At 44.4% G+C, this 27,115-nt stretch overlaps 1 protein-coding gene across 1 annotated transcript in view; it reads left to right on the forward strand.

Annotated features, from left to right (window-relative positions):
* Positions 1-27,115, forward strand: part of ACACB (acetyl-CoA carboxylase beta) — a 145,597-nt gene that overhangs the window by 108,190 nt on the left and 10,292 nt on the right. The window contains 17 exon segments of the mRNA XM_007180091.2: positions 599-717; positions 2,825-2,962; positions 3,773-3,872; positions 3,961-4,068; positions 7,277-7,333; positions 7,570-7,611; positions 9,332-9,547; positions 10,994-11,149; positions 12,022-12,225; positions 13,582-13,737; positions 18,433-18,555; positions 18,874-19,143; positions 20,058-20,155; positions 21,211-21,331; positions 23,011-23,121; positions 23,988-24,131; positions 25,787-25,907. Coding sequence (XP_007180153.2) covers positions 599-717; positions 2,825-2,962; positions 3,773-3,872; positions 3,961-4,068; positions 7,277-7,333; positions 7,570-7,611; positions 9,332-9,547; positions 10,994-11,149; positions 12,022-12,225; positions 13,582-13,737; positions 18,433-18,555; positions 18,874-19,143; positions 20,058-20,155; positions 21,211-21,331; positions 23,011-23,121; positions 23,988-24,131; positions 25,787-25,907 — 2,284 coding nt within the window.

Genomic DNA, 27,115 nt, shown 5'->3' on the forward strand with positions numbered 1-27,115 from the left:
TTAAAATATCTTAATTTTTTTAAATTGATTACATGTTGAAATGATAATGTTTTAGGTATTGGGGATGACATGAAATATATTATTAAAATTATATTTAACCTGTTGCCTTTTTTTAAGTATCAACTGGAAAATCTGAAATTGATTTAAAATTGCCTACGTGGCCTGTGTTATATTTCTGTTGGACAGTGTTACTCTAGAGCAGGAGTCAGCAAACTATAGTCCGTGGGCCACATCTGGCCCACTGCCTGGTTTTGTAAATAAAGTTTTATTGGAACACAGCCACGCCCACTCATTTACGTATTGTCAGTGGCACGAACGTGTGCCCCCTGTAGTGGAAGCATGGAGTCTTGACCACTGGACCACCAGGGACGTCCCTACAACAGCAGAATTGAGTAGCTGTGATAAAGATATATTCCACAAAAGCTTGAAATATTTACTATCTGGTCCTTTGCAGAGAAAGTAGCATCCTGAAGAGTGAGCAAATATGCTGTTAGCTACCACTTTAGGGATCATATTTCAAGATCGTTTCTGGGACCCTTCAGCCTGAGTTTTCTCAGGTGTTGAGGGCACTCCGTCAGCTGTGCTTCTGTTTCATTAGGTTTATGTGCGGAGGGGCTACATCGCCTATGAGTTAACCAGCCTGCAGCACCGGCAGCTCCCGGACAGCACCTGCGTGGTGGAATTCCAGTTCATGCTGCCCTCCTCGCACCCAAACCGGTACAGAGTGGTACCCACCTGGGGGGCCAGCTTATGCCTCTTTTCTCCCTGACCACTGTAGCCGTGTTTCTGGAGGGACCCAGCAAGGATGTCTGGGAACTGCTGGGAAGACGTCAGGCTCACCACTTCCCCACCCTGGCGTCTCCCCCCATCTTTGTTCTCTCGTCTGTAAAATGGAGATAGCCCAGTGCTAACCTCCGGTAGCCACTGCCCACCTGTGGGATATCGAAGTTAAAATGCATTAAAATTAAATTAAAAATTCAGTTCCTCGGTCATACCAGCTGCATTTAAAGTGTGCACTAGCCACAAGCTCACATGTGGCTTGTGGCTGCCATGTTGGACGTTGTGATGTTCTAGAACATTCTGTCACTGCAGAATGTTCTAGAACATTCCGGTACTGCAGAAAGTTCTGTTGGACAGAGTTGTCCAAGACCATGATGAAAAGTAAATGAAATAAGGCAAAGACAGCATTTAGGACTGTGCCTGGCATGCAGAAAGTTGATGAATATTAAGGGTCCCTTTGAAGATCATGACCGATACTGTTATTACTGTCCGATGGCATGACGTGTGTCAGGCCCTATGCTGAGTGCTTCCACACTCTATTTCATTCAGACTTATTCCCCCGCCACCAAAAAAAAAAAAATTGTGACATTTGCCTAATTGAGAGAAAAGGAGACTGACTCTTCGGGGGCCTGGAATCATTTTGGGGGTCTGTGGGAGGGGTGGTGTAAGAACTTTTGAACTTGTCTGCGCCTGAGGAGGAATTCTTTCCCTTTGGATTTCATTGTCACAGCAGTTCAACCCCGTTAGGAAAGGGGGGCCGCCCTCTGAAGGCCGGGGGTCACTCACGCCTTGTTTCTTGGAAGAACCTACACGGGTGTCCAGGTTATTGGTTGTGACCCTCAGTATAGACACAGGGTGTTATTATCAGCCAGGGAGACGTTGAGGACCCTAGAGGGCTTCCCTGACTGTCTCAGGCCCTTGCCATTGCTGTCGGCTGGGAGGGCCAGGAGCTTACTTGGGACCTGTGGCCTCAACTGCCAACACAGCTCTGCTCTTGCAGGCCTCTGGGAAGGTCATGAGGGGTGAGGTCTCACCGCCCAGCAAGGCCTGGCTGGACCCTCCACACCTGTGTCTGTAGAGCCAGGCACATTGTGAATTGGGTCGTGAGGCCAGAGGGGAGGTCAGGCGAGACGCCAGCAGGACTTAGGTCCAGGCCCAAGGGGCGCAGAGCATGGCCAGAGCGGGGGAACTCAAGAACACAGCCATGCCTGAGGGGCTGTTGTCCTAGTTCCAGAAAAGTAGCTGGTGTCCAGAAGGAAAACAGCATAAACCACACTGTACAAACAACGTGGGCACAGTGAGCTTCCCGCATCATTTAGGGAATGGGGGCAACCCCGAGTTCCTGGATGCCAGCCAAGGGCCAGCCTTGCAAGTAGGTCTCTTTTTCAGGAGAGCAACCTCAGGCCTGCTCTGTTGACTCTTTTCTGCCCCCATCTGATGAGCAGCCCCTCCTTTGCTTGATTCCAGGGCCCCATCCTAACTACCCGGGGGCCCATTTGGATTTGCTCCTGGTGTGCAGACAGTCCTGGGGGCAGTGGCCACCTAAACTCCAATGGGCTGCTGGCTTGGGGGTCAGTTTTGGTTTCTGGCCCTGTCCGTAGGGCGGGTTTGATGGAGGGGAGGGGTTAGGGGAGCAGAGGCCTGGAATGTCTTTCAGAACCAAGGCTGGCCCTTCACCAGCCGCCGGGGGCTGGGGCTCTCCAGGAGAAATCGGCGCTGAGTGCATTCTTACTCTGTGGCTGAGTTCACTACTATGGATTTATCAGGCGACCATGTTGGAACTGGACTTGCATGCATGCACGTACCATTCAGTCATTTATTCATTCACATGTGGAGCTCTTGCTCTATACCAGGTCCTGAGGAATCAGATGAGACTCCCCAACCCCTGTCGCTCTACCCCATCCCTTCCACCCCGATTCTAAGCCCCCCTCTTTCAGAAGGCTCTAATGTGGCGCTGGCTCACCGAAGCTTCCAGGGCAGGAACAGCTCTTGGGGCTAGATCCACGGGTGGCTGCCTCACCCCCTACTTCCCACCCCTCTGCAGGATGGCCGTGCCCATCAGCATCACCAACCCGGAACTGCTGAGGCACAGCAAGGAGCTCTTCATGGACAGTGGCTTCTCCCCCAAGTCCCAGCGGATGGGGGCCATGGTTGCCTTCCAGAGATTCGAGGATTTCACCAGGTACCCAGTGTGGCTCAGTATCCCCAGAACACCCCATGCACAGGGGTTGAGTGAGCTTCCCCTGACCCCCACCCATTCATTGCACACACAGGTGGGGGTGGCCCAGACACATGGCACAAGGAGCTAATAATAACAGAATAATAATATCATCAAAAGTGTGGGCTTTTGTGTCAGCACCTCCTGCTTTTGAATTCTGGCTCTGCACTGCTTTCTGACTATAAGACTCTGAACAAATGATTTCTCTCTGTACCTTCGTTTTCTCATCTGTATAATGGGCATAAGAGAAGGACTTACTTCGTAGGGTCACAAGGAAAATTAAATGAGATAATACATATAAAATATTGTATTTAAACTATAGTTAATATGTAAATAACATGCTCAAAAATGTCAGCATCGTTGCCCTTTTTTCAACTTGGTCCTGTATATTATGCATCATGCTTGGATTATCTTATATGTTCACAACAGCCTTGGGAGGTGTAGTGGTTACTTTTGTTATCCTCAGTTGACTCAGAGGGGTGAGATGAGGTTGCAAGGGTCTACCAGCCAGTGAAAGGGGGACCCCAGCCATGGCCCCCAAAAGTGTTGGGAATCATTTCTTTTATTCACCATCTCAAATCACATAGGTTCATTCTTCCCTTTTGGGAAAGACCCCATCGATGGTGCCTTGGACCTATCAGGAACCACAGGAATTCTGCACAGATTCGGATGTGCTTGCAGAGTGGTGGTTGGGAAAGAGTGAGGGTCGGCCCTGACCTATCACCTTGTGGGGCAGCGGCCCCTCAGCCCTCCCTCTCTGCCCCGTGCCCCCAGGAACTTTGATGAGGTCATTTCCTGCTTTGCCAACGTGCCCAAGGACATCCCTCTCTTCAGCAAGGCCCGTACTTCCCTGTACTCCGAGGATGACAGCAAGGTGAGTGTCTGAGCAGGGAGCAAGCCGAGGAGGGGGCGGGCTGGGGCCCTGGGCCCTTCTACTGCCTACCCTTGGTTTTCTCTCCCAGAGCCTCCGAGAAGAGCCGATCCACATCCTGAACGTGGCCATCCAGTGTGCAGACTACCCGGAGGATGAGCAGCTGGTGCCCATTTTCCGGACATTCGTTCAGTCCAAGGTACGCTGGGCAGCCTCTGCTTCTGGGTCCCTGGAGAAGGAGGGGGGGCTGTCTTGGTGAGGCGTCCATGTGCCCAAGTCACTTACATAAACAACCATGTATGCATATCACTGTGGGTTGGTTTTATAAACATGTGGTGGCCATTGCTGGCATGGATTCTTACCCAGCAGTAGGGACAGCTGTTACATATGCTTAATGACCCCAGCTGCAAACAGATGTGGAGCAGCTTGGCAAGTGTAGGTAGTAGAACTATGGGGCAGGTGCTGTGTGACCTCCAGCAGGTTACTTTATCTCTCTGATCCTTAAGTTTTCCCATCTGTAAGATGGGATACTTAAGCTCATAAATTAATCAAATCTGCCAGGCACACTATAGCTGTTAGCTCTTTACCCTCCTGACTTGGTCTCAACTTTAAGAACACTTGGAAATTTTTGGCTGTTGCTTTTTAGTGTATTTATCTGTATGTGTGTTGTATCCCCCATGTTATTCTGGTGGGAGGGACACCTCTTACCTCCTCTGACTTGGCGTCCCTCAGAGGACCTGGCCTGGTGCTTCCTAGGCAGGAGGTGTTGGGTGAATAACGCACGGATGATGCCATGAAAGCTTAGGGACATTATTGTTAGTGATGTACTTAGCCTTATGTGATTGATTAATCAACAGAGTAATGATGTACATTGTAGAAAATTTTTAAGGGGCAGACAGATCTGAAAAGCTTGCCCCACCATCCAGGGCAGTGACTGTGAGAATCCTGGTATATTTCCCTCTAGCCTGTTTCTTAACATAGCTGATGTCCTTACTGGACTTTGAGCTTGGCATCCATGGCTTAGATAAGGCAACGTTTGAGCTGTTGGCAGTTTGCCTGCCCCCTAACCAAATCAGACGATGCTCAAGATACTTGGTGGTTCTTCCCCCGAGGGGGCAGTGAAGGGGTGTCAGAATCACCTGGGAACAGCCGCGCTATGGGGGGCAACGTGGCTGTGTGTGGGAAGGAGACAGTTCTCTACATATCGACCCAGGAGGATATGCATGAGCTAGAAAAGATTAAACGTATGTGTCTCTGTACAAATAAGTGTTTATATATAGCATACCAAAGAGAGGAAAGTTAGCAGAATATACACCTACCAGGGGAGTGGGAGACATTTTAATGTTAGGTATTTCTATATTATTTAAAAATTTTTGCACTAAGCAGATAGATACGTGCACATTCGCAGACACATACACACACCTGTACGTTCAAGCACACCTTTAATTGAGAACAGTAATCAGGCTCCCAGTAGAATCCTCTTCATTTTCCAATTTATCCTTTTTTCTTTGCAACCTGCATTCTGTTAAGTGTTTTTTTGATTATGTCTCCTTGCCTCTTTCTGAAATGGGCTAAGACTATTCATTTCTCCTAATAATTTTCCTTATCACATGGAGAAATTTTAAAATATCCTTATTTTCTGGTCTTCTGGGTTTTTTTCCTTTCCCCAGAGAACTATACATAATAGTATTTATTTCGTTTAGGGAACAACTAAAAACAGTTTAGTACTTTTCTTGGGTAATTTTTGACTGAAGTCGAATGTACACAGAAGTGTACAAATCATTAATGTACAGCCTGATGAATTTTCACAGGGAATTCCCAAGTGTGACCAACATTCAGATCAAGAAATGAATGTTCTGGCCCCTTCTTGAGCCTCTTCCCATCACTACATCTCCCCCACCAGAGATAACCAACCAGTATCCTGACTTCTAATAGTAGAGATTAGTTTTGTCTATTTTAGAGTTTTGTATAAACTAAAGCATATGGTTTGTACTTTTTTGTGTCAGGCTTTTTTATTCAGCTTGTCGTCTTTTTTAAAAAAAAAATACAGCAGTGCCCCATCCCACCAATTTCATTAAAGAGTTCATGAAATGTTAAGATATATATATATGTAATATATATGTGTATATATATATATATATATATATATATATATAAATAGCTTTACTGAATATAATTCACTTAGCACACCATTCCCCCATTTAAAGTGTACAATTCAGTGCTTATTAGTACAGTAATCCCCTTTTCTGCAGTTTTGTTTTCTGCAATCTCAGTTTCCCACAGTCCACCGCAGTCTGAAAATATTAAATGGAAAATTCCAGAAATTTTTAAGTTTAAGCAATTTGTAAGTTTTAAGTTGTGTGCCATTCTGCGTAGTGTGATGAAATTTCATGCCATCCTGCTCTGTCCTGCCCGGATGTGAATCATCCCTCTGTCCAAGCGTAGCCGCCCGTTAGTCACTTAGTAGTCAGCTCGGTTATCCCATCAACTGTCATGGTATTGCAGTACTCATGTTAAGTCACCCTTATTTTACTTAATTATGCCCCCAAAGCACAAGTGATGCTGGCAACTCGGACAGGCCGAAGAGAAGCTGTCAAGTGCTCCCTTTAAGTGAAAAGGTGAAAATTCTTGACTTAATAAGGAAGGAAAAAAAACCGTATGCTGAGTTGCTAAGATCTATGGTGAAACCAAGTCTTCTATCCATGAAACTGTGAAGGAGGAAAAAAGAAATGCGTGCTAGTTTTGCTGTCACACCCTAAATTGCAGACATTACGGCCACAGTGAGTGATAAGTGCCTAGTTAAGATGGAAAAGGCATTAAATTTGTACAGGAAAATATCTTGAGAGCCCACAGTCACATAACTTTTATTACAGTATATGGCTATAATTGTTCTGTTTTGTTATAATTATTGTTAATCTCTTACTGTGCCTAATCTATAAATTAAACTTTATCATAAGTATGTATATATAGGAAAAAACATAGTATGTATAGGGTTTGGTACTATCCGTGGTTCCAGGCATCCACTGGGGATTTCGGAACGTATCACTCATGGATAAGGAGGGACTACTATGTATTCATAGAGTTGTGTAGCCATCATTATGATCATTATGTTTTAGAACATTTTCACCACTCCCACCAAAATACTCATTAGCAGTCACCCCATTTTCCCTCAACCCAAAACCCTTTCCCCTGCCCTAGGCAACCACTAATCTACTTTCTGTCTCTATGGATTGGCCTATTCTGGGTATTTCCTATAAATGGGATAAATGGAATTTCATACACTATGAGGTCTTTGGGGACTGGCCTCTTTGACTCGGCATGCTTTCAAGGTTGATCCGGGTGGTAACATATATCATTCCTTTTTGCGGCCAAATATGATCCCACTGTGTTTTTGGTTTTTAATACAGAAAAACATCCTTGTGGAGTATGGACTCCGAAGAATTACATTCCTGATTGCCCAAGAGGTCAGTCCGATTCTCAACACATCTGAGGTTTTCGCATTCTGCAAGACTTGGTGGCATTTATTTGATGCTTACTCTGTAGATTGGGGTGGAAAAAATCAGTCCCTAGAGAAGAGATGGCTTTCCAAATGATTCATTCTCGAAGTGGACTGGGTTAGGGTTAAAAATCACAAAACAGGTCTATAAATATTTAAATGAGTCTTGCTTGATTTGTCTTTCATATGGATTTCTTTTTGCAGAAAGAATTTCCCAAGTTTTTCACATTCAGAGCAAGAGACGAGGTATGGTGAAGAGCAATGAACTGGTTCTCGCTTCCCTGGGATATTTGATATTCAGCAAGAATATAGTCCTTAGTCCTTGTGGTATCCCCATGTTCTAGAACATGCAACTTTTGTGTAGATTCCAGCCTTCCTCTGGGCTGGTATTTCCAGTGAGAGCCCCGTGTTGCTGTGTGGAGCTCAGACCTCACGTTTCCCGCCCTTTCAGCCTTCATTACAGGTTTCTGTCTCACCTGGGCACTTTTTGTACTTACTGGTGTAGCTCTGTAAGACGGTTCTCCCAACCTCTTTTTCTTTTTTTTTTTTAAATATCTTTATTGGAGTATAATTGTTTACAATGTTGTGTTAGTTTCTGCTGTACAACAAAGTGAATCAGCCATATGTATACATATATCCCCATATGCCCTCCCTCTTGAGCCTCCCTCCCACCCTCCCTATCCCACCCCTCTAGGTGGTCACAAAGCACCGAGCTGATCTCCCTGTGCTATGCGGCTGCTTCCCACTAGCTATCTATTTTACATTTGGTAGTGTATATACGTCAGTGCTACTCTCTCACTTCGTCCCAGCTTACCCTTCCCCCTCCCCATGTCCTCAAGTCCATTCTCTATGTCTGCATCTTTATTCCTGCCCTGCCACTATGTTCACCAGTACCGTTTTTTTAGATTCCATATATATGCGTTAGCATATGGTATTTGTTTTTCTCTTTCTGACTTACTTCACTCTGTATGACAGACTCTAGGTCCATCCACCTCACTACAGATAACTCACTTTCGTTCCTTTTTATGGCTGAGTAATATTCCATTGTATATATGTGCCACACCTTCTTTATCCATTCATCTGTTGATGAACATTTGGCCAACCTCTTTTTCTTATGTTCTTCCAGAACAGTGGTTGGCAAACTATGGCTTGCAGGCCAGCCCCCTGTTTTTATAACCGAAGTTTGATTGGGACAGAGGCCACACCCGTTAATCACTTACTGTCTCCTGTGGCTTTCTCGCTCCAGCAGCTGAATCGAGTACAGTTGGCCCTCCGTGTTCACGGATTCCACATTCGTGGATTCACCCAACCATGGATGGAATCTCCGCAGTTGGTTGTGTCCGCGGATGCGGAACCTGCGGATTCGGAAGGTGGACTGTGGTTGGGACCGACCGTATACTCCGTCAGTCCTCTGGCCTTTTAAGAAAAAGTTTGCTCATCCTTATTCTAGAACAGGTGGGCTTGTTCCCAGCACAGATGCAGTCTCCACTAAACAGTATTTTAATTTATCCAAAGCCTTACTTTCCTAGTTAAGACGCATCCTTTCTTTAGCTTCTTCATTTTCTCTTCAGTGTCCAGCACCATCAGTCGCTTCCTTGTGGGAACCAATTTCCACAAGGAAACTAGGGCTTAGTGACTTCTTGAGAAATACTCTGTGTGGTGGCAGATAGAGAACAGCCTGGTGGTGCCAGCAGGTGCTGGGGACTAGCTAGGCTCCCCTGGGGCCAAGAGGCTTATGCCAGCACAAGAGTCCATGCTCGTGGCTCTCCTCTGGACCATCGCAAAATCCCAAATCTCTTGAGCTCACAGTTAGAGAATATCATGAATGCTTCATTCCTGAGTGCTAAACCCGCAAACACCAGGGATCTGCAGGACAGGGCGTGGATCAAGCAGGCACGCAGCCCCAGTGTCCAACTCCACCTGTGTCTGTGTGTCCATCTGTTTTCTCTCTCTGGTCGGCCCACAGTTTGCAGAAGATCGCATTTACCGTCACTTGGAGCCGGCCCTGGCCTTCCAGCTGGAGCTCAGCCGGTTGCGTAACTTTGACATAACTGCCATGCCCTGCGCCAACCACAAGATGCATCTGTACCTGGGCGCTGCCAAAGTGAAAGAGGGCACAGAGGTCACGGACCACAGGTTCTTCATCCGCGCCATCATCAGGCATTCGGACCTGATCACCAAGGTAGGATGTCACGGGGTGTTTCTTTCTCCCCCTGAACTTGTCACTCACGTGCTGGCCTTGCCTTCTTTGAGTTCCTGCTCTGGGTCAGGCCCTGGGCTGCCCTCTGGGGATGTCAGGGTGCACAGGGCACACACAGCCCTGCCCTTGTGACTGACACTCCAGTCTGGGGACAGAGTAGGAGGTGGATAATGAAGTGGTCTGTTTTCATGGGCTGGCATGTGGATTCTTTCTTCTGTCGCGGAGATCTCTCTGCATGAGGAGAGAAGTGGGAGGATAGAAAAGAAAGATCCTGGTTTGTTAAGGGGATTTTTTTTGTACTTGCTCTGTGCGTGAGTGATCATGTCCCATTGTTTCTTGCCTTCAGAAAAGTAATTCATGATTATATTGTGAAGATTGCAAAAAATACTGAAAATATTTTTAAAAATCAAGGAAAAGTACCAGAATCCTGCCACTCAGGGCTCAGCCCTGTTGGTGACCCTTTCTAGGCCTAATTCCATATATGTATTGGGATTGGGTTGTAGGTGTAATGTTACAGATAGGAGCTCAGGCTGGACAAGTCATTTAAAGACTTTTTTTTTTTTTTTTTTTTTTTTTTACTGTAGACCTCTTTCCATGTTAATGAAGATGATTTCCTTCATGCAATTCCCTTGCATGGATGTACATCTTGTGTGTGTAATGTTTTTTAACAAATCCCCTAGTGATGGATGTTAAGCTAATCTCAGTATTTTGCTGCCTCTGTCACCTAGATATTTTAATAACTTTCATGATTATCCAGGTATGGTAAGGCCAACAGATCAGGAGACAGTTGTGATCGAAAAGATGGTTTATTTGTTATCACAGATTCCCAGAGGAGGGGACATGCTGAGCTATGGGGGCCACATGGGGAAGCACCAGGGCTGCTCAGGAGGCAGAGGGAGGGGGGATACATGGACAGGAGCCTTTATTGTGGATTCCGCAGGAAGGAATGGGTGAGGCAGGGTGAGCAGGCTTGGGATTGGCTGGCTTGAGTAATTTCAGCAGGCTGTGAGCATAGGGACTGTCTCTACTTGTCTGATACCTGGCCCTGGGGTGATTAGGGCCAGTGGATCGTGGCCTGGAGGGTGAGAGCCTGACAAGGAAGTAGTTGGGGTGTGGGGTCTGGATTGGTTGGTTTGCCTGAAAAGCATGCTCATGGGTGAGTTGTTTACAGGCTCTAGGAATTGGCTAACCCTGGGAGGGGCAGTCCCTCCAGGGTCAGCAAGGCCCAGCTGTCAAAGCATCAGAATACAGAAAATTAAAGAGGTGCTGAGTACACGAGACAGCCTTGGACATCCCTTTACCTCTGGAGGCAGGGCTCTGCTGTCTGACCTGGCATGCCTTTTGGAGGAGAGGGATGTTCTCCTTTCCCTTCGACTCTCTGGGCCCTGCACCCCTGGCCTAGCGGCTGCCCCTCCCCCCCTTCGACAGGAAGCCTCCTTCGAGTACCTGCAGAACGAAGGCGAGCGGCTGCTCTTGGAGGCCATGGACGAGCTGGAGGTGGCGTTCAACAACACCAGCGTGCGCACCGACTGCAACCACATCTTCCTCAACTTCGTGCCCACCGTCATCATGGACCCCTTTAAGGTCTCACCTCTGGGGGCGGGGCTCTCACCAGGCTCTAGGTTCACCTTCACTGGGACCTTCCTGCTCCAGGGTGTTGTCTCCTGGTGCTCGAGACCTGAGTTCCAGGGTGCATATGTGCATGTCTGAGTCTCACTTGCTGCAGGTGGAGAACAAACCTTCCATCGATTAATTCTAGAGCCGTTTCTCAGCCACCACCCCTAGGACCGTCCCTAAGGATGTTCCCCGTCCGTGGGCACGCTTCACATTTCGGAAGACACAGATGCCCAAAACGTCTTTTGCAAAACAAAATTTTGTCCTCTCCCTAGTTCCAGGCTCTGTTGAGGGCTGCATGTGGGTGGGGGAAGGGAGGTGAGAACCTGAGGTCTGTGGCTCAGCCATTCTCCATTGGCTGGTTCTTCACGAGCAGGCAGAGTTTGTGGTGGTGATTCTGGATGAAAGACGTTCTAGTCCATCAGCTTGGCATGTGTGGGGTGCAGAGGCCCATGCTGATTGCCCAACTCCACCAGTTCACATGGTTCCTAGAAGAGAAAATGCATAGGCTTGGGATGCATGATGGAGAGAAAGACAGGGTAACATAGGGGTGCTAGCTCTTACCAGCCTCAGTTTCCTCATCTGTCAGTGGGGGACAAAAATGCCAGCCTCTCTGAGTAATTATGGGGACAGAGTGAGATAATGAGCTTAAATGCTTAGCAGGATACCTTTGATTATTATCAGCTTATAGTTAATGGATACATGCCACGTATTGCTCTGCTATATATGTGCAGTGCATTTTGCATTCAGTATATCTCATCTTTCTGTTATAATCAGAGCTAGAACTATTATGAGTGTGCGCGGAATGGGTCCTGAAATTGAATTGCTGTGGTTTGCGGCAGATTGAGGAGTCAGTGCGGTCCATGGTGATGCGCTACGGCAGCCGGTTGTGGAAACTCCGCGTGCTCCAGGCTGAGGTCAAGATCAACATCCGCCAGACCACCACCGACCACGCCGTTCCCATCCGCCTGTTCATCACCAACGAGTCAGGCTATTACCTGGACATCAGCCTCTACAAAGAAGTGACCGACCCCAGATCTGGAAACGTAAGGCCGGGCTGGGTCACAGAAGTCAAGTCGAAGTGGAGGCAGGCTGCCCGGAGAGCAAGACATAGATTAAAATGGCACTTGGAAACTTTGCTGTGTCAGATTGGGGCTGCTCCTCTGAGTTTTATGATAAACATGTTAGCTTCTGAATCCCAGTTGTTCATTCCTCTGGGAAGGAGAATGAATCCAAAGTTTAATCCAGTCTAGAACCATGTTTGGGATAAGATGTGGAGTATTATGGATGATTATAACACAATTCCCAAGTTAGTTCAGTTAGGGAAATGGTATTTTCCCCAACTGTGTTTTGGAATAGACTTTTGTAAAATGAATCAAGTTTCCTATTGACTACTATATATACAGGTAGTAGATTACATGTATATATATAATCGTTTTATTTTGAAACACTTAAAGACTCTCAAAAAGTTGCAAAAATAGCACAGAGGAGAAAATTTAGTACAGAGAATACTCATGTACCCTTCACCCAACTTTCCCCAATGATAGCATCTTTTTTAACCAGAGACCTTGTCAAGACAGGAAGTTGACACTGGTCCAGTCTATTAACTCAAATGCAGACCTTATTTGGCTTTCACCAATTTTTACATACACTCTGCTTTGTTTGCAGTGTGTGTGTGTGTGTGTGTGTGTGTGTGTGTGTTAGTAGTATGATAATTATGGTTTTGGAGCTGTGTCTCCACATCTGTTTCCCACAGTGGCAGAGAAGAGAAGATTATTCTCCCAGGCACTCACTTTGTTATGTGATACATGCTATGCTTCCCCTCATTGCATTTTTTATTGAAATATAGTTGATTTACAATGTTGTGTTAATTTCTGCTATACAGCAGAGTGATTCAGTTATACATATATATATACACATTATTTTTTTAATATTCTATTTCATTATGGTTTATCACAGAATACTGAATATAGTTCCCCGTGCTATACACTAGGACCTTGTTGTTTATCCATTCTATATATAATAGCTTGCATCTACTAACCCCAAACTCCCAGTCCATCCCTCTCCCACACACCCTCCCCCTTCACAACCACCAGTCTATTCTCTATGTCTGTGGGTCTGTTTCTGTTTCATAAAAGTTCCTTTGTGTCATATGTTAGATTCCACATATAAGTGATATCATATGGTATTTGTCTTTCTCTTTCTGACTTCCTTCGCTTAGCATGATAATCTCTGGGTCCATCCATGTTGCTGCAAATGGCATTATTTCATTCTTTGTTCTGGCTGAGTAGTATTCCTTCATTGCATTTTCACTGAGGACTGGGAAGAAATAAATTGGGCAGGAGTGTGGTTCTCTGAGACTTGCCCTCCTCACTCTCTGTTTTTCTTTCTTTCTGGTCCAGATCATGTTTCACTCCTTCGGCAACAAACAAGGGCCCCAACACGGGATGCTGATCAATACTCCCTATGTCACCAAGGATCTGCTTCAGGCTAAGCGATTCCAGGCCCAGTCCCTGGGTACCACCTATGTGTATGACTTCCCGGAAATGTTCAGGCAGGCAAGTCCTGAGGCTGAGACTCAGCACTGCCCAGGGTCCTCTTAGAGACTCTACTGGCATCGACATCCCCCCATCCTTAGTTACTCTTTTTTTTTTTTTTTTGGCCACACTGTGCAGCTTGTGGGATCTTAGTTCCCTGACCAGGGATTGAACCTGGGCCCACGGCAGTGAAAGCACCAAGTTTCAACCACTGGGCCAGCAGGGAATTCCCCTTAGTTCCTCTTCTGAAGACCCCACTCTAAAGAACACAGTATTCGTGAAGGAAAAGAAACTAATATTGAGAATGACTTCATAGTATATTTTTCTAAAACAAACCTAATTTCATCCCAGTGATAAAAAGGAATATAATATAGAAACTTTGGAAAGTAAAGGAGAGTGGAAAGAAGGAAAAAGTGACTCCTTGTTCCACGTACTAAAGACAAATTGCTTACCATTTCCTTCTGGTCTTTTTAATGCTTATATTAAGTGCTGGCTACATGCCAGGAACCATTCTAAGGGTAGATAGACCATGAGGAAGAGGATGGGGTCACTGCCTTTGAAGACTTTTTGGTCTACTTAAAAAAAATAATGTTTTATGTTTTTATGATTATTAAATATACACTGGATACAGAAAAATAGGAATAAGCAAATAAAATTTCACTCATAGGTAATCACTTGTCTACCATTGAGGACTGCAATAACATTTTAGTGTATTTCCTTCAAGTATGCTTTCTATGCCTTTATTTTTTTTACGTAGAAGGGCCTTTCAAGGAGACTGAGCACACTGGCATTGGTGATGTGGGTGCCTGTGTACATCTTCTCCATTGCCTTGTGAATGACGTTCATGAAACTGAGGTCGTGGACTTCTACTGTCTGCAGGAAAGCATCAGTGTACTTTAGGCATAGGAGATGCAGGATAGTAGGAAAAGCTGCCATTTAGGGTCAGTAAGGCCTGGGCCTGAGTTCCAAATCTGTCCTTTGCTTCCTGTGTGTCCCTGGGCAAGTTCCTTCACCTCTCTGGGCCTCACTTTCCTCCTCTGTAAAATGAGGCTAATAATATTACCTACTTCCCCAGGTTGTGGTAAGAAATATATGTAAAGTATTCAGTAGATGCTTAATAAATGGAAACTTTTATAATTAAGAATGTCATTGTCTGTATCCTTTTGCCTCAGAAGTCACAGGCCATAAGAATAAGAAACAGACAAATCAGCAATAAATCCATCCACTTTCTTTTAGATAAAGAAACAGAGTATGGTGGACAACCCATAAATTTGAAAACAGATGAAAATTTCTAAGAAAAATATATCTTATCAAAACTGACTCAAGAAGAAGTAGAAAATATAGATTATAAGCATTAATGAAATTGAATTAATAGTTCAAAAACATCCATCTACTAAAATTGGGCCCAGACAGGGACTTCCCTGGCAGCACAGTGGTTAAGAATCCGCCTGCCAATGCAGGGGGCATGGGTTCGAGTCCTGGTCCGGGAAGATCCCACATGCCGTGGAGCAACTAAACCCGTGCGCCGCAACTACTGAGCCTGCGCTCCAGAGCCCGCAAGCCACAACTACTGAAGCCCGCGTGCCTAGAGCCCATGCTCCGCAATGAGAGAAGCCACAACAATGAGAAGCCTGTGCACAGCAACAAAGAGTAGCCCCCGCTCGCTGCAACTAGAGAAAGCCCACGCGCAATGAAGACCCAAAGCAGCCATAAATAAATAAATAAATAATTTGAAAAAAAAGCATTAATGAAATTGAATTCATAGGTCAAAAACACCCATCTACTAAAATTGGTCCTAGACAATTTTACAACAATTGTTGTCAAACCTTCAAGGGACAGATAATTCCCTTTGTATACAAACTGTTTAGAGAATAGAAAAAACAAAGGGAATGCTTAACTCATTTCATCAGGTTATTATTACTTTAATATTAATCCAATATAAGAACATTAGGAGAAAGGAAATTTATTATCTCATTTATGAACATGGACACAAAAATCATAATTAAAATATTAGCAAATGAAATCCAGTAATGATTTTTTTAAAAAAATTTACACTAAATAGTATTTATCTTGTGACAGCTTGTATGGTATTAGGAAGTCTGTAGTTTACCATGTTAATAGATTAAGAAAGAACTTAAGTTTCTCAATAGGTGCAAAAAATGTGTTTGAAAAGATAGTATCTATTTATAATAAAAGCTCTTAATAAACTAGGACTAGAAGGGAATTTTTTTTTTTAATTTATTTCTGGCTGCATTGGGTCTTCGTTGCTGCGAGCGGGCTTTCTCTAGTTGCGGTGAGCAGGGGCTACTCTTTGTTGTGGTGCACAGGCTTCTCCTTGCGGTGGCTTCTCTTGTTGCGGAGCATGGGCTGTAGGCACACGGGCTTCAGTAGTTGTGGCACGTGGGCTCAGTAGTTGTGGCTCATGGGCTCTAGAGCACACCCTCAGTAGTTATGACGCACAGGCTTAGTTGCTCCGTGGCATGTGGGATCTTCCCGGACCAGGGCTCGAACCCGTGTTCCCTGCATTGGCAGGGGGATTCTTAACCACTGTGCCACCAGGGAAGCCCCGAATTTGTTTATTTTGATAAAAGACATCCACCTAAAATTAATAGCACCTAATGGTGAAATGTTAGAAGTATTCGCTTCAAAGATAGGTACAGATAGAAATATCCATTAACACCCCTTCTATTCAACTTTTTTTACTTGAGTTCTTGGCCAATGCAGAAAGAAGAGAAAAAGAAATAAAAGGTGTAAAGAGTAGAAAGAAGGAAGCAAAGTTATGTTTTTCAGAAATGATATAAATGCCTATACAAGAAATCCAAGAGAATTTATGGAACCAATTAGATAATACAGCAAGGTTGCTAGATACAAGAGCAATATACAAAAATTAATTGTACTCTCATAGACCAGCAATTATTGTAAAATCTAATTGGAAAAAATGCCATTTACAATATTAAGATCAGCTCCAAGTTTAGGGATAAATCAAACAAAAAACATACAAGACATTTATGGAGGAAAGTTTGAAACTTTACAGAAATACTTTAAGCCTAAATAGAGAGATATATCATGCTTATGTATGATGGGAAGCTTCAATATTATAAAGATAATAATTCCCCCCAAATTAATACATTCAGTATAATTCTGGAGTTTTGGTGCAACTGAAGAATTCATAGGGATAGCAAAAGTGCGTGAATAGCAAAAACACTTTTGAAAAAGAACAAAATCAGGAGGACTTGTCTTAGCCATCCTTTAAAATAAGTCATTATTTACTTTCAAGCAGCAGTACATACTACAATGTGTAATATTATTCTAACAGAGCTAAACAAATAGGCCAATGGAACAGAATAGAGTCTAGAGTCAAACCCACTTACAACAGAACCTTGATTGAATGCAGAGGTGGGACTCTGAATCAAGGGAATAAATTTCACTAAAGGGTACAAAGAAATTTCTTATCTAATTGGGAAAAACAATTTTCGATTTCTACCTCATCTGGTGTACAAAAATAAATTTCAAGAGGATTAAAACCACTTGGAGTGAGTTGAAAGCATAAGCATAGGAAAACTCCATAAATTTGACTATGTTAAAATTTAAAAGTTATTTACGTAAAAGAGAAAAGACAAACCCCAGATTGGGAGAATATGTTTAAATATCTGTTTCCAGCAAGGGATTAGAGCAATATTATCTACAGAGCATTTATAAATCAATTGGGAAAAAAAGAACAAGCAAAACTATAAAAAATATGGGCAAGAGTTATACTTAGGACATTGACAAAAAAAAGGAGAAACTTACAAGATCAATCAATATATCCTAAGGTGCTCACCTCACTGATAATCAGTGAAGTACCGATCAATATCACAGTACAAAAAAAAAAATCACAGTACAGTTTCACACCCAGCAGATGGGTAAACATTAAAATATTTGACCAAGCCAAGTGTGGCCAAGTATATGGAGCAAAGGAGCTCTCACACCTTCTTACTAGAACTGTGAAACAATCTGATAATATCCAGTAAATCTGAATTTTCACATACCCTATGACCCAGCAATTTCATTCCTAGGTATACACCCATTGAAACACTCATCCGTGTTTATTTTAAAAAAAAAGACCGTAAAAATGTTGATTACAGCATTGTTGGTGTAGAATTGGAAAACTAAATGTTCCTCAAAAGGGTTATGAATAAATAAATTGTGATAAATTTATATCATGGAAAACTGAACAGCAGGGAAAATGAATAAACCAGAGCTAAATTTATCAATATGGATAAATCTCTCAAATATATTGGAGAGTTGGAAAAATAAGTTGTGGAAGGACGTGTCCAGTGCAATACCATTATTTAAAGTATAAGTCATGCAAAATAATGCTATGTTTTAAATGTCTGCACATATGATGAAATAAAAATGTAAAAGCATACAGAGGACTGATGGACAGTAATTCAGGATAATAGTTACCTGAGGGGAGCAGGGAGGAGGAGGGATGAGAATGGGATGGGGAGGGGTACACCAGGGACTTTAACTGCATTTTTCTTATTTCTTTAAAAAAAAATCTTAAGCTACTATGGAAAAATTATGATTTGACAAAGCCATGAGATAGGTGCTTGGGTATTTATTTTTCTGCATGTATGCTTTAAATAGTTCATGATTGAAAAAGAGAGAAAGCAGTAGAAAATGTACTTCCTTACTGATGACTTCAGGTTTTTCTCTTTCCTGTGCTCTCTGTAGGCTCTTTTTAAAATGTGGGGCTCCCCGGACAAGTACCCCAAAGACATCCTGACATACACCGAACTAGTGCTGGACCCGCAGGGCCAGCTGGTGGAGATGAACCGACTTCCTGGAGGAAATGAGGTAAAGAACTGAGTCGCTTTGCTGTACAGAAGAAATGAACACAACATTGTAAATCAACTATACTTCAATAAAATAAAAAAAAAAAAACTCACAGAGCCCAGCCCCTGGCCGGAATCACCCTTTAAAAAAATTTCCTCCTGGGGGACTTCCCTGGCGGTCCAGTGGTTAAGACCCTGCACTTCCACTGCAGGGGGCGTGGGTTCAATCCCTGGCCGGGGTACTAAGGTCCTGCATGCTGTGCAGTGTGGCCAAAAATAAATAAATAAATTCCTCCTGAAGAAACAAGCCCGTTTTCTTGTGCATTCATGTCCTCGCCAGGTGGGCATGGTGGCCTTCAAAATGAGGTTTAAGACCCTTGAGTACCCAGACGGGCGTGACGTTATCCTCATCAGCAATGACATCACCTTCCGGATAGGATCCTTTGGCCTTGGAGAAGACCTACTGTACCTGCGGGCATCCGAGATGGCCCGGGCAGAGGGCATCCCCAAAATCTACCTCGCTGCCAACAGTGGGGCCCGTATCGGCCTTGCGGAGGAGATCAAACACATGTTCCAGGTGGCTTGGGTGGACCGGGAAGACCCCCACAAGGTACGTGATAAAGCTGGGGTGGCAGTGTGACTGCACTAAGCTCCTGTTGTATTTTCTGTGGGGGTGACAGCACCTCCAAGGGGGCGGAAAAAAATCTTGCTCTTTGTGTAGACAGCATAGATATCCATAAAGTACATAAACAGGCATTAAAATTTCATGGGAGGGGGTGACGATTAGGAAAAAAGGTGTAAATAGGATCCTTAGGGGGACAATAATGAAAAAAAAGTTATTTTTTATGTAAACACAGAGTTAATACATACTGAGCATCTCTTGAACGCAGTGCACACCAAGGATGCAAATGTGAATGATAACATAATCCCTGGCCTCAGGAAGTTCTTAAAAATCATCCAGGAGACCTAGAGACACCAGCTACCATAAAAGGCAAAATGAATAGAGAAAAGCATACATCTTGTAATGTGAAAATGCAGGGGACAGAGTCATTCTTTGCAACCAGAGCATGAGTTCTCAAGGGGGTGGTATTGCCCCCCCTAAGGGGGCAAAAATTATTCTTTTCATGTAAAAAGCATACACGTATATATATATGTACACATACACACATTACATAAACAATATATCTATAATAAAATTTTATTGGGGGGGGTTGGCATTAAGGAAAAAAAAGCTCCATAGGGGAAAGAGAATGAAAAGATGATTAAAAAACATTAAATCAGAGAACCCAGGAAGAAAGTGAGGTTGTGTTGTAAGGACGAGTAGAAAGCACAGAGCAGACCTTCAGTTTATTGCTGTTATTAACACAGTATTAACATCAGACAGGTGACTGTGTTATTAACATGGTGTTATTAACACCCCCGCGCGCCCCCCCATCACAGTGTTGACATTAAAACAAAACAAAACAGTGGCTGTTGAGTGCATGAAGCTGGACTCATAGCCTTACTGAAGTATGTATTTTTAAGGGAATTAAGTACCTGTACCTGACTCCCCAAGACTACACCACAGTCAGCTCCCTGAACTCCGTCCATTGTAAACACATCGAGGAAGAAGGAGAATCCAGGTAAATAACCTACCAGGCAGCTCCTTCATTTTGCCTGTGGTTAATTTCAGCTACTCCCAGGGAATCTGCCTCTTCGCCTCTGGGCTTCTGACAGTATATCAAGCAGGTGGTAGTGTTTGTACAATGGGACCCCCGAGCTCCACTGGGGGCACTGATAGCTCAGACACCTGGGGCATCCTTTAGGGTGAGCCCATCCTTGTCATCCCAAAATGAGGCACGCCCTTCACAAAAATAACACATCGTGCAAGGAGAATTAGGTTGGATTCCCACAGTGTCCCCAGAGCTGCAGGTTCACATTTTGTGACCAAATTAGCCAAACTGACTCAGCAGTGATTTGGTGAGCTGGGAAGATGCCGGGAGGGCCTGCTCCATGAGAACGTCAAGGGCAATACCGACTGTCTTTTCCAGGGAAGGTTGTGGGTTTTTTATATCAGATTCTGATTTAAATCAGAATTTCCCAGGCTGAGTTTCCTGGAATGTTAGTTGGTGATTTGGGAGGATGCGAGGGAGGGAAAATTTTCCATAGTCAAGTAAGTTTGGGAAACACTGGGTTAAATGAGATCCAACAAGCATCTTTATTGCAGGCTTTCTCAGAATATTTAATGCACTGAAATGCCTTGTGAATCCCTAATGGGTTAGGCTGTACAGTGTACTTATGTGGCCATGGAATCTTGATTGATTGATTGATTGATTGATGATGAACCAAGTGGCTTCTCCTTGTGTACCCCCATGTCTCTGTAGACCAAAGGCTATTCTAGATTGCTTCTGGAGGAATGCAGGGTGGGGTGACATTTCATTAGGACAGCCTCTGAATAGGCAAACTTTATCTTTGGTTGGAAGGATGATGATTATTGATGCTGTACTTGCCCTTCTAGAAACTTTAGGGCCAATCATCAGGGGCCTAGACCCCTGCCTTCATCTCACCTCTGGCTGCTTTATCACTTTCCAATCCTTCACCTTGCTTAGCCTTCCTTCCTCGGGTCCTTGGGAAACGCATCAGCCTTGGATTTTTCTGGGCTAGAGCTCAGTGTTTAACTCGCATTTGGTTCTTGAAGGTATGTCATCACGGATATCATTGGGAAGGAGGATGGCCTGGGCGTAGAGAATCTGAGGGGCTCAGGCATGATTGCTGGGGAGACCTCCCTGGATTATGATGAGATTGTCACCATCAGCTTGGTGAGTCCCCTCCTATTTTCTTTTCCGTCTCAACTTTTTATTATAGAAACTTTAAAATAGTCAAGAAAGTAAAGAGAATTGCTAATGAGCCCTATGTACTCATCACCAGCTCCAACAATTATCAGTGTGTAACCATTCCTATGTCCCCAGTCCCTCTGCCCCCCTGTTCTGGAATATTTTAAAGCAAACTCCACTTATATCTTTCCATCTGTAAGTACCCCAATGTGGATCTTTACTAGATTAATGCTCCCCCCCTCATTTTTTTAAAACATAACCACAGTACTGTTACACCCAACAGTATCAATGGCAGTTCTTTAATATCATCAGAACACAGTTTGGGTTCAGTTTGAATAGTTATCTCAAAAATATCTTGTTACAGTTGGTTGGTTTGAATCAGGGGCCAATCACCTCTTATTTAAAAGGTACTGAGTATTTAGAAGAACTTCTGTCCGATTTTAACTAGTACTAATGACTCTCTTCCCGCTCCCCAGTTTGGCCTTTTCAAAAATATTTTCTGTTTCTGGTAGAGTCGTAGTAATAGTACTTTTCAATGGTAAACTGTCACTCAAGATATGATTTTTACCTTCAGTGTTGTATCTTCAGTTTCCAAGGTGGAAGATGTTGGCCATGAGTGTCTTCCTTAGGCTTGTTTTCTAGATGTCATTTAAATATGTTTCATATATATTTCAAAATAAAAAGATTTATGCATATATTTACATATTCCAAAATATTTTTATTTTGAAGGATATAAAAAGATATGTATATTTTTATATATTCCAAAAATATATAAATATATATGTATCTTTTATTTATATATATACAGACAGGCACACCTCAGAGATGTTGCAGGTTTGGTTCCAGACCTCTACCATAAAGCAAATGTTGCAATAAAGTGGATATTGCAATAAACGTCACACGGATTTTTTGGTTTCTCAGTCCATGTAAAAATTATGTTTACACTATACTGTAGTCTATTAAGTGTGCAATAGCATTAATGTCTTTTTAAAATGTACACACCTTAATTAAAAAATCCTTTATTGCTAGAAAATGCTAACCATCATCTGACACGCAGGGTTGCCAGAAACCTTAAGTTTGTTATAAAAAAAAAAAAAAAGCAATATCCATGAAGTGCAATAAAACGAGATCTGCCTGTATGTCTTTTTATTTTGAAATAGTTTAGGACACACCAGATACGAGATAGTATAGGCAGGTCCTATGTACCCATCACCCAGCTTCCCCCAAGACAGTATAACCATCAGACGTGATCAGAACTGGGACATTGACGTTGACACAATACTGTTAACTCGGTACAGACCTCGCTCGGATTTTTCCAGTTTCACACGCCCTCCTAGGCCTCCTTTGGTTGTGTGAACGGCTGCAATGACTCAGGAGTGACCAAGCTCAGAAGAGCCACAGACATGCCTCTTGAAGCAAGAACCAGAACATTCCACTTCTGCTGTCTTTACAACACCCTTCTTTGCTAACCCCATTCTTTCTGGTTAGGAGGCTGAGGTCAGGCACCCTGAAGGAAGGCTTGTGTCACGCTGTTTGGCCTCCAATCAGGTTGCCAGTGGCCAAGCTTAGCTTCCGTTGGTGCCCAGCGGGTCCCTGGGCTGTCCTCACTGTGGTAGGTGGGGCACGTGGCCCTGGGGAATGCAGGAGGGATCCTGTCTCCACAGGTGACCTGCCGAGCCCTTGGGATCGGGGCCTATCTGGTGAGGCTGGGCCAGCGAGTGATCCAGGTGGAGAATTCCCACATCATCCTGACAGGGGCAATGGCTCTCAACAAGGTGACCTTGAAGGGGCCACTGGGGAGTGGACATGTAGGGGCGGGGCGGGGGAGGGGTCATTTTAACTTTCCCAGTGTCCCCGATGGGGGATTTTTCTCAACATGAAACCAGTTTCATCCCTACTGATGTCAGAGCTGTTTTTCCATTTTGCAGTTATATGGGCCTCTTATGAGCCCCCAAAAATATGTATATATATTAGGCTCTTCTGGTGGAACTAACTCTGTATTACTGTAATTTAAATTTTTAAATATTATTGAAATTTTAAAAATTATTAAAATGGCATTACACATTGCAGAAAATTGGAAAAAGACCCCCCAAAAAGTAATTTTGCTCCTACTACAATTTTGGTGTATTTTCCTCTAGTCTTGTATCTTAACATGGTTAGACTCCTAGTGAGTGCAGTTTCATTCGACTTTTTTCACTGTATTAAAATGCTTTCCACATTGCTGTAAAGCCTCCATAACATAATATCTGCTAAAATCCCACTGAGGGTCTCAAAGTCCGGCCCCTGAACTGGCAGCATCACCTGGGGTCACATAAAAATGCAAATTCTCAGGCCACACTGCAGACCTGCTGCATCAGAAATGTTAGGTAGGGTTTTGCTTTGGAGTTGACTATAGTAATCAGCTGGATCACTGGTTCTCAAATTGGGCTACATATTGGAATTTTCTGGAAGTTCAAAAAGAAAATACGAAAGATTCTGATGTAATCAGTCTGGGTACAGCCAGGGCATCGGGACTTTTGAAAGCTCCCAGATGATTCTACCATGCAGCCAGGGTTGAGGACCACTGAGGGGGATGACTTCCGAACAGGTGGAGGGGCCCCGGGCCAGGCAGAACCTTGCTAACCCTGCCATGTCAAAGCAGGTCCTGGGCAGAGAGGTTTACACGTCCAACAACCAGCTGGGCGGCGTGCAGATCATGCATTACAATGGCGTCTCCCATGTCACCGTGCCGGATGACTTCGAGGGTGTTTGTACCATCCTGGAGTGGCTGTCCTATATGCCAAAGGTGCAGTATCCCACCCCCCTGCAGCTTAGAGCCTGGAAGACTCTGCTGTCAAGTTCATTTGCCAGGTGGTGTGGGGAACAGGGAGCACTGAAGATGTGGCTGCGTTTAATTTTTCTTCACTCCTCCCTCCTTCCCTCTCTGGTACCAAGCCCTGTACTTGCTGTTCTTTGCTTTCTTTTTTTTTTTTTTTTTTATAATTTTTTTTTCCCCTACTTTATTTATTTATTTATTTATTTTTGGCTGTGTTGGGTCTTCGGTTCGTGCGAGGGCTTTCTCCAGTTGCGGCAAGCGGGGGCCACTCTTCATTGCGGTGCGGGGACCGCTCTTCATCGCGGTGCGCGGGCCTCTCACTATCGCGGCCCCTCCCGCTGCGGGGCACAGGCTCCAGACGCGCAGGCTCAGCAGCCGTGGCTCACGGGCCCAGCCGCTCCGTGGCATGTGGGATCTTCCCAGACCAGGGCTCGAACCCGTGTCCCCTGCATTAGCAGGCAGATTCTCAACCACTGCGCCACCAGGGAAGCCCTCTTTTTTTTTTTTTTTTTTTTTTTTTTTTAATGCCATTGTAAGGATGCTCTCTGTCAATCCTTTAGAAAGAGGTGGCAGTTTCAACGTGGATGGACATGTGTTAAATATGGAATGATGTATTTAATGAAATGTTTAAAAACAAAATAGAGTTCTTACAACTCCTACACCAAGGCCAAGATTTAAGAGTCATCACTAATATTTACTGAGCACTTACTAAAGTCATTATGTGAAGCCCTTTATCTTCATAATGTTGTTAAATCCTCACAACAGCCCTATCGGAGAGCTGCTATTATTATTACCACTTTACAGATAAGGAAATTGAGATTTAAAGAAATGCAGTACCTTGTCCAAGGTAATATGGCCAGTAAGTGAGTGGAAACAAGCCTCTAAAATGCACATGCCATCCTGTATGACAATTACTAGCAAACTAATTACCCTGAGATAATACAGCTAGAATTTTACACACAAGGTGCTTTGAATTTTAATGTCAAACATCAGCAACTTTAATGTTTATTTTTAAATCTTTGTTTATTAATCCCACAGCTCAGAAAGTTAATTGCTAAATATCCTCTTTATACCCAGGGAAATAGTTTATACTTAATTTACCAAAAAAATCACCTCTGTACTATTTCTGTGTCATTGTAAATTCTCTAAGGGAATAGTGGATGGTTGGTGCCTGAACAAACAGAATAAAAGGCTGTTCTCTAACAACAACAACAAAAAGGTGGCATTTCCTCTCATCAAAAGAGGTAACATTGGACAACAGAGAATCCTCAAGCTTTGCAGTCAGGCTCGATTTGATTCTTGGCTTCCTCCTCAGTAGTAATGAGACCTCAGGACCATCTCTTAATCTTTCTGAGCCTCGGTTTCCTCATCTGTGAAATGGGAATAACAATAGCACCCACCCCAGGGTGTTATCATGATGGTTAAGTGACATGATGCGTAGAGCCCAGCGCTTACTAGGCCCTCACCAAATGCTACTCATAGATGTGACGATGAGCTACTTGGGGTTGGGTTCTGTCACGTGACCAGGCATCACCACCAGAGGAGGAGAGGAGGGCAAAGAGCAGACTGCAGATGTTATTGACAAGCACAGAGGACTGAGCTGGAGACCTGGCTTTCTTTTCTAGGATAATCGCAGTCCAGTCCCAATCATCACATCCACTGACCCCATTGACAGAGAGATTGAATTCCAACCGTCCCGCTCACCCTATGACCCCCGGTGGTTGCTTGCAGGAAGGCCTCACCCAAGTAAGTCCTAAAAGACTTTGCCTGAGACCTGGGTCTTGGGGTTTCTTTTCTGCGCCTGGGATAAAGGAACGTGTCGGTAGAAGCACTGTTACTTGGTCAGATGTCCCAGAGGGATACACCTGAGATCGAATGCAAAGGGGGTGGAGGAATGGAGATTTTTCTCTAAGCTTTTCCTGAGCTATTGACCAAGAAGGGGTGGAAACAGCCTCCGGTTTCTGGAGCTGATGGATGGAGGTGAAGGGTAGCAGAGGTCATGGCCTCCCTCCCCAAATTTCCCCAAATGCGGTTACATAGGTGGAAACTCTGGTGCTGTAACATCAGGGTTTCAAAGAGAAGAATGCTTCTCTCTCTCCCTCTCTCTCTCTGTTTCTTTTTCTATTTGGCTAAACCTAATAAGGTAACTCTCCATGAGTTTACTCAGGACGAGCAACTTAGCCTCTTCTATACCCACGTTTGCAGATTCACATGGATAGATGTGCACACACATGTTCAAACACACCCGTGTGCACCCACATGCTTTCACACACACAATTCTCTCTCTCTCTCTCGCTCTGAAAGGGACAGGTAGGCCTCCTGGAAGTATTTGATTACATTCGGAGCAACCAGAACAGGAAAGCTGAGCCGCCCCGTTACCACAATCCCGAGTCTAGAATTTCACACGCTGTCCCCTTTAGAACTTGGCCTCCCCATCCAGCTGTGTGGGGCAGGGGACGTGCTGCCAGGAGCGTGCCAGGCCCTGCCAGCAAAAGAAGCCCCATGCCCTACTTCTCCCTCTGCCATTTCTCTTGGGCTTTCTCGCCTGTGAGCACTGGCTTCATCTTGATTTTAAAAACGCCTGAGGGGCTTCCCTGGTGGCGCAGTGGTTGAGAATCTGCCTGCCAATGCAGGGGACGCGGGTTCAAGCCCTCGTCTGGGAAGATCCCACATGCTGCGGAGCGGCTGGGCCCGTGAGCCACAATTGCTGAGCCTGCACGTCTGGAGCCTGTGCTCCGCAACAAGAGAGGCCGCGATAGTGAGAGGCCCGCGCACCGCGATGAAGAGCGGCCCCCGCTTGCCGCAACAGCCATGAATAGATTAAAAACAAAAAACAAAAAAAAAACGCCTGATATATTACTGACAGTTTTCTCCAGCTAGTCGGGCCAGCCCCCAGGCAGACACTGAGGTTGGGCTGCTTTGTTCCCAGAAGCCCAACCTCCCACTCCTGCAAC

This window comes from Balaenoptera acutorostrata, chromosome 13 (genome assembly GCF_949987535.1).
Source record: "Balaenoptera acutorostrata chromosome 13, mBalAcu1.1, whole genome shotgun sequence".
In the NCBI taxonomy this organism is placed as follows: Eukaryota; Metazoa; Chordata; class Mammalia; order Artiodactyla; family Balaenopteridae; genus Balaenoptera; species Balaenoptera acutorostrata.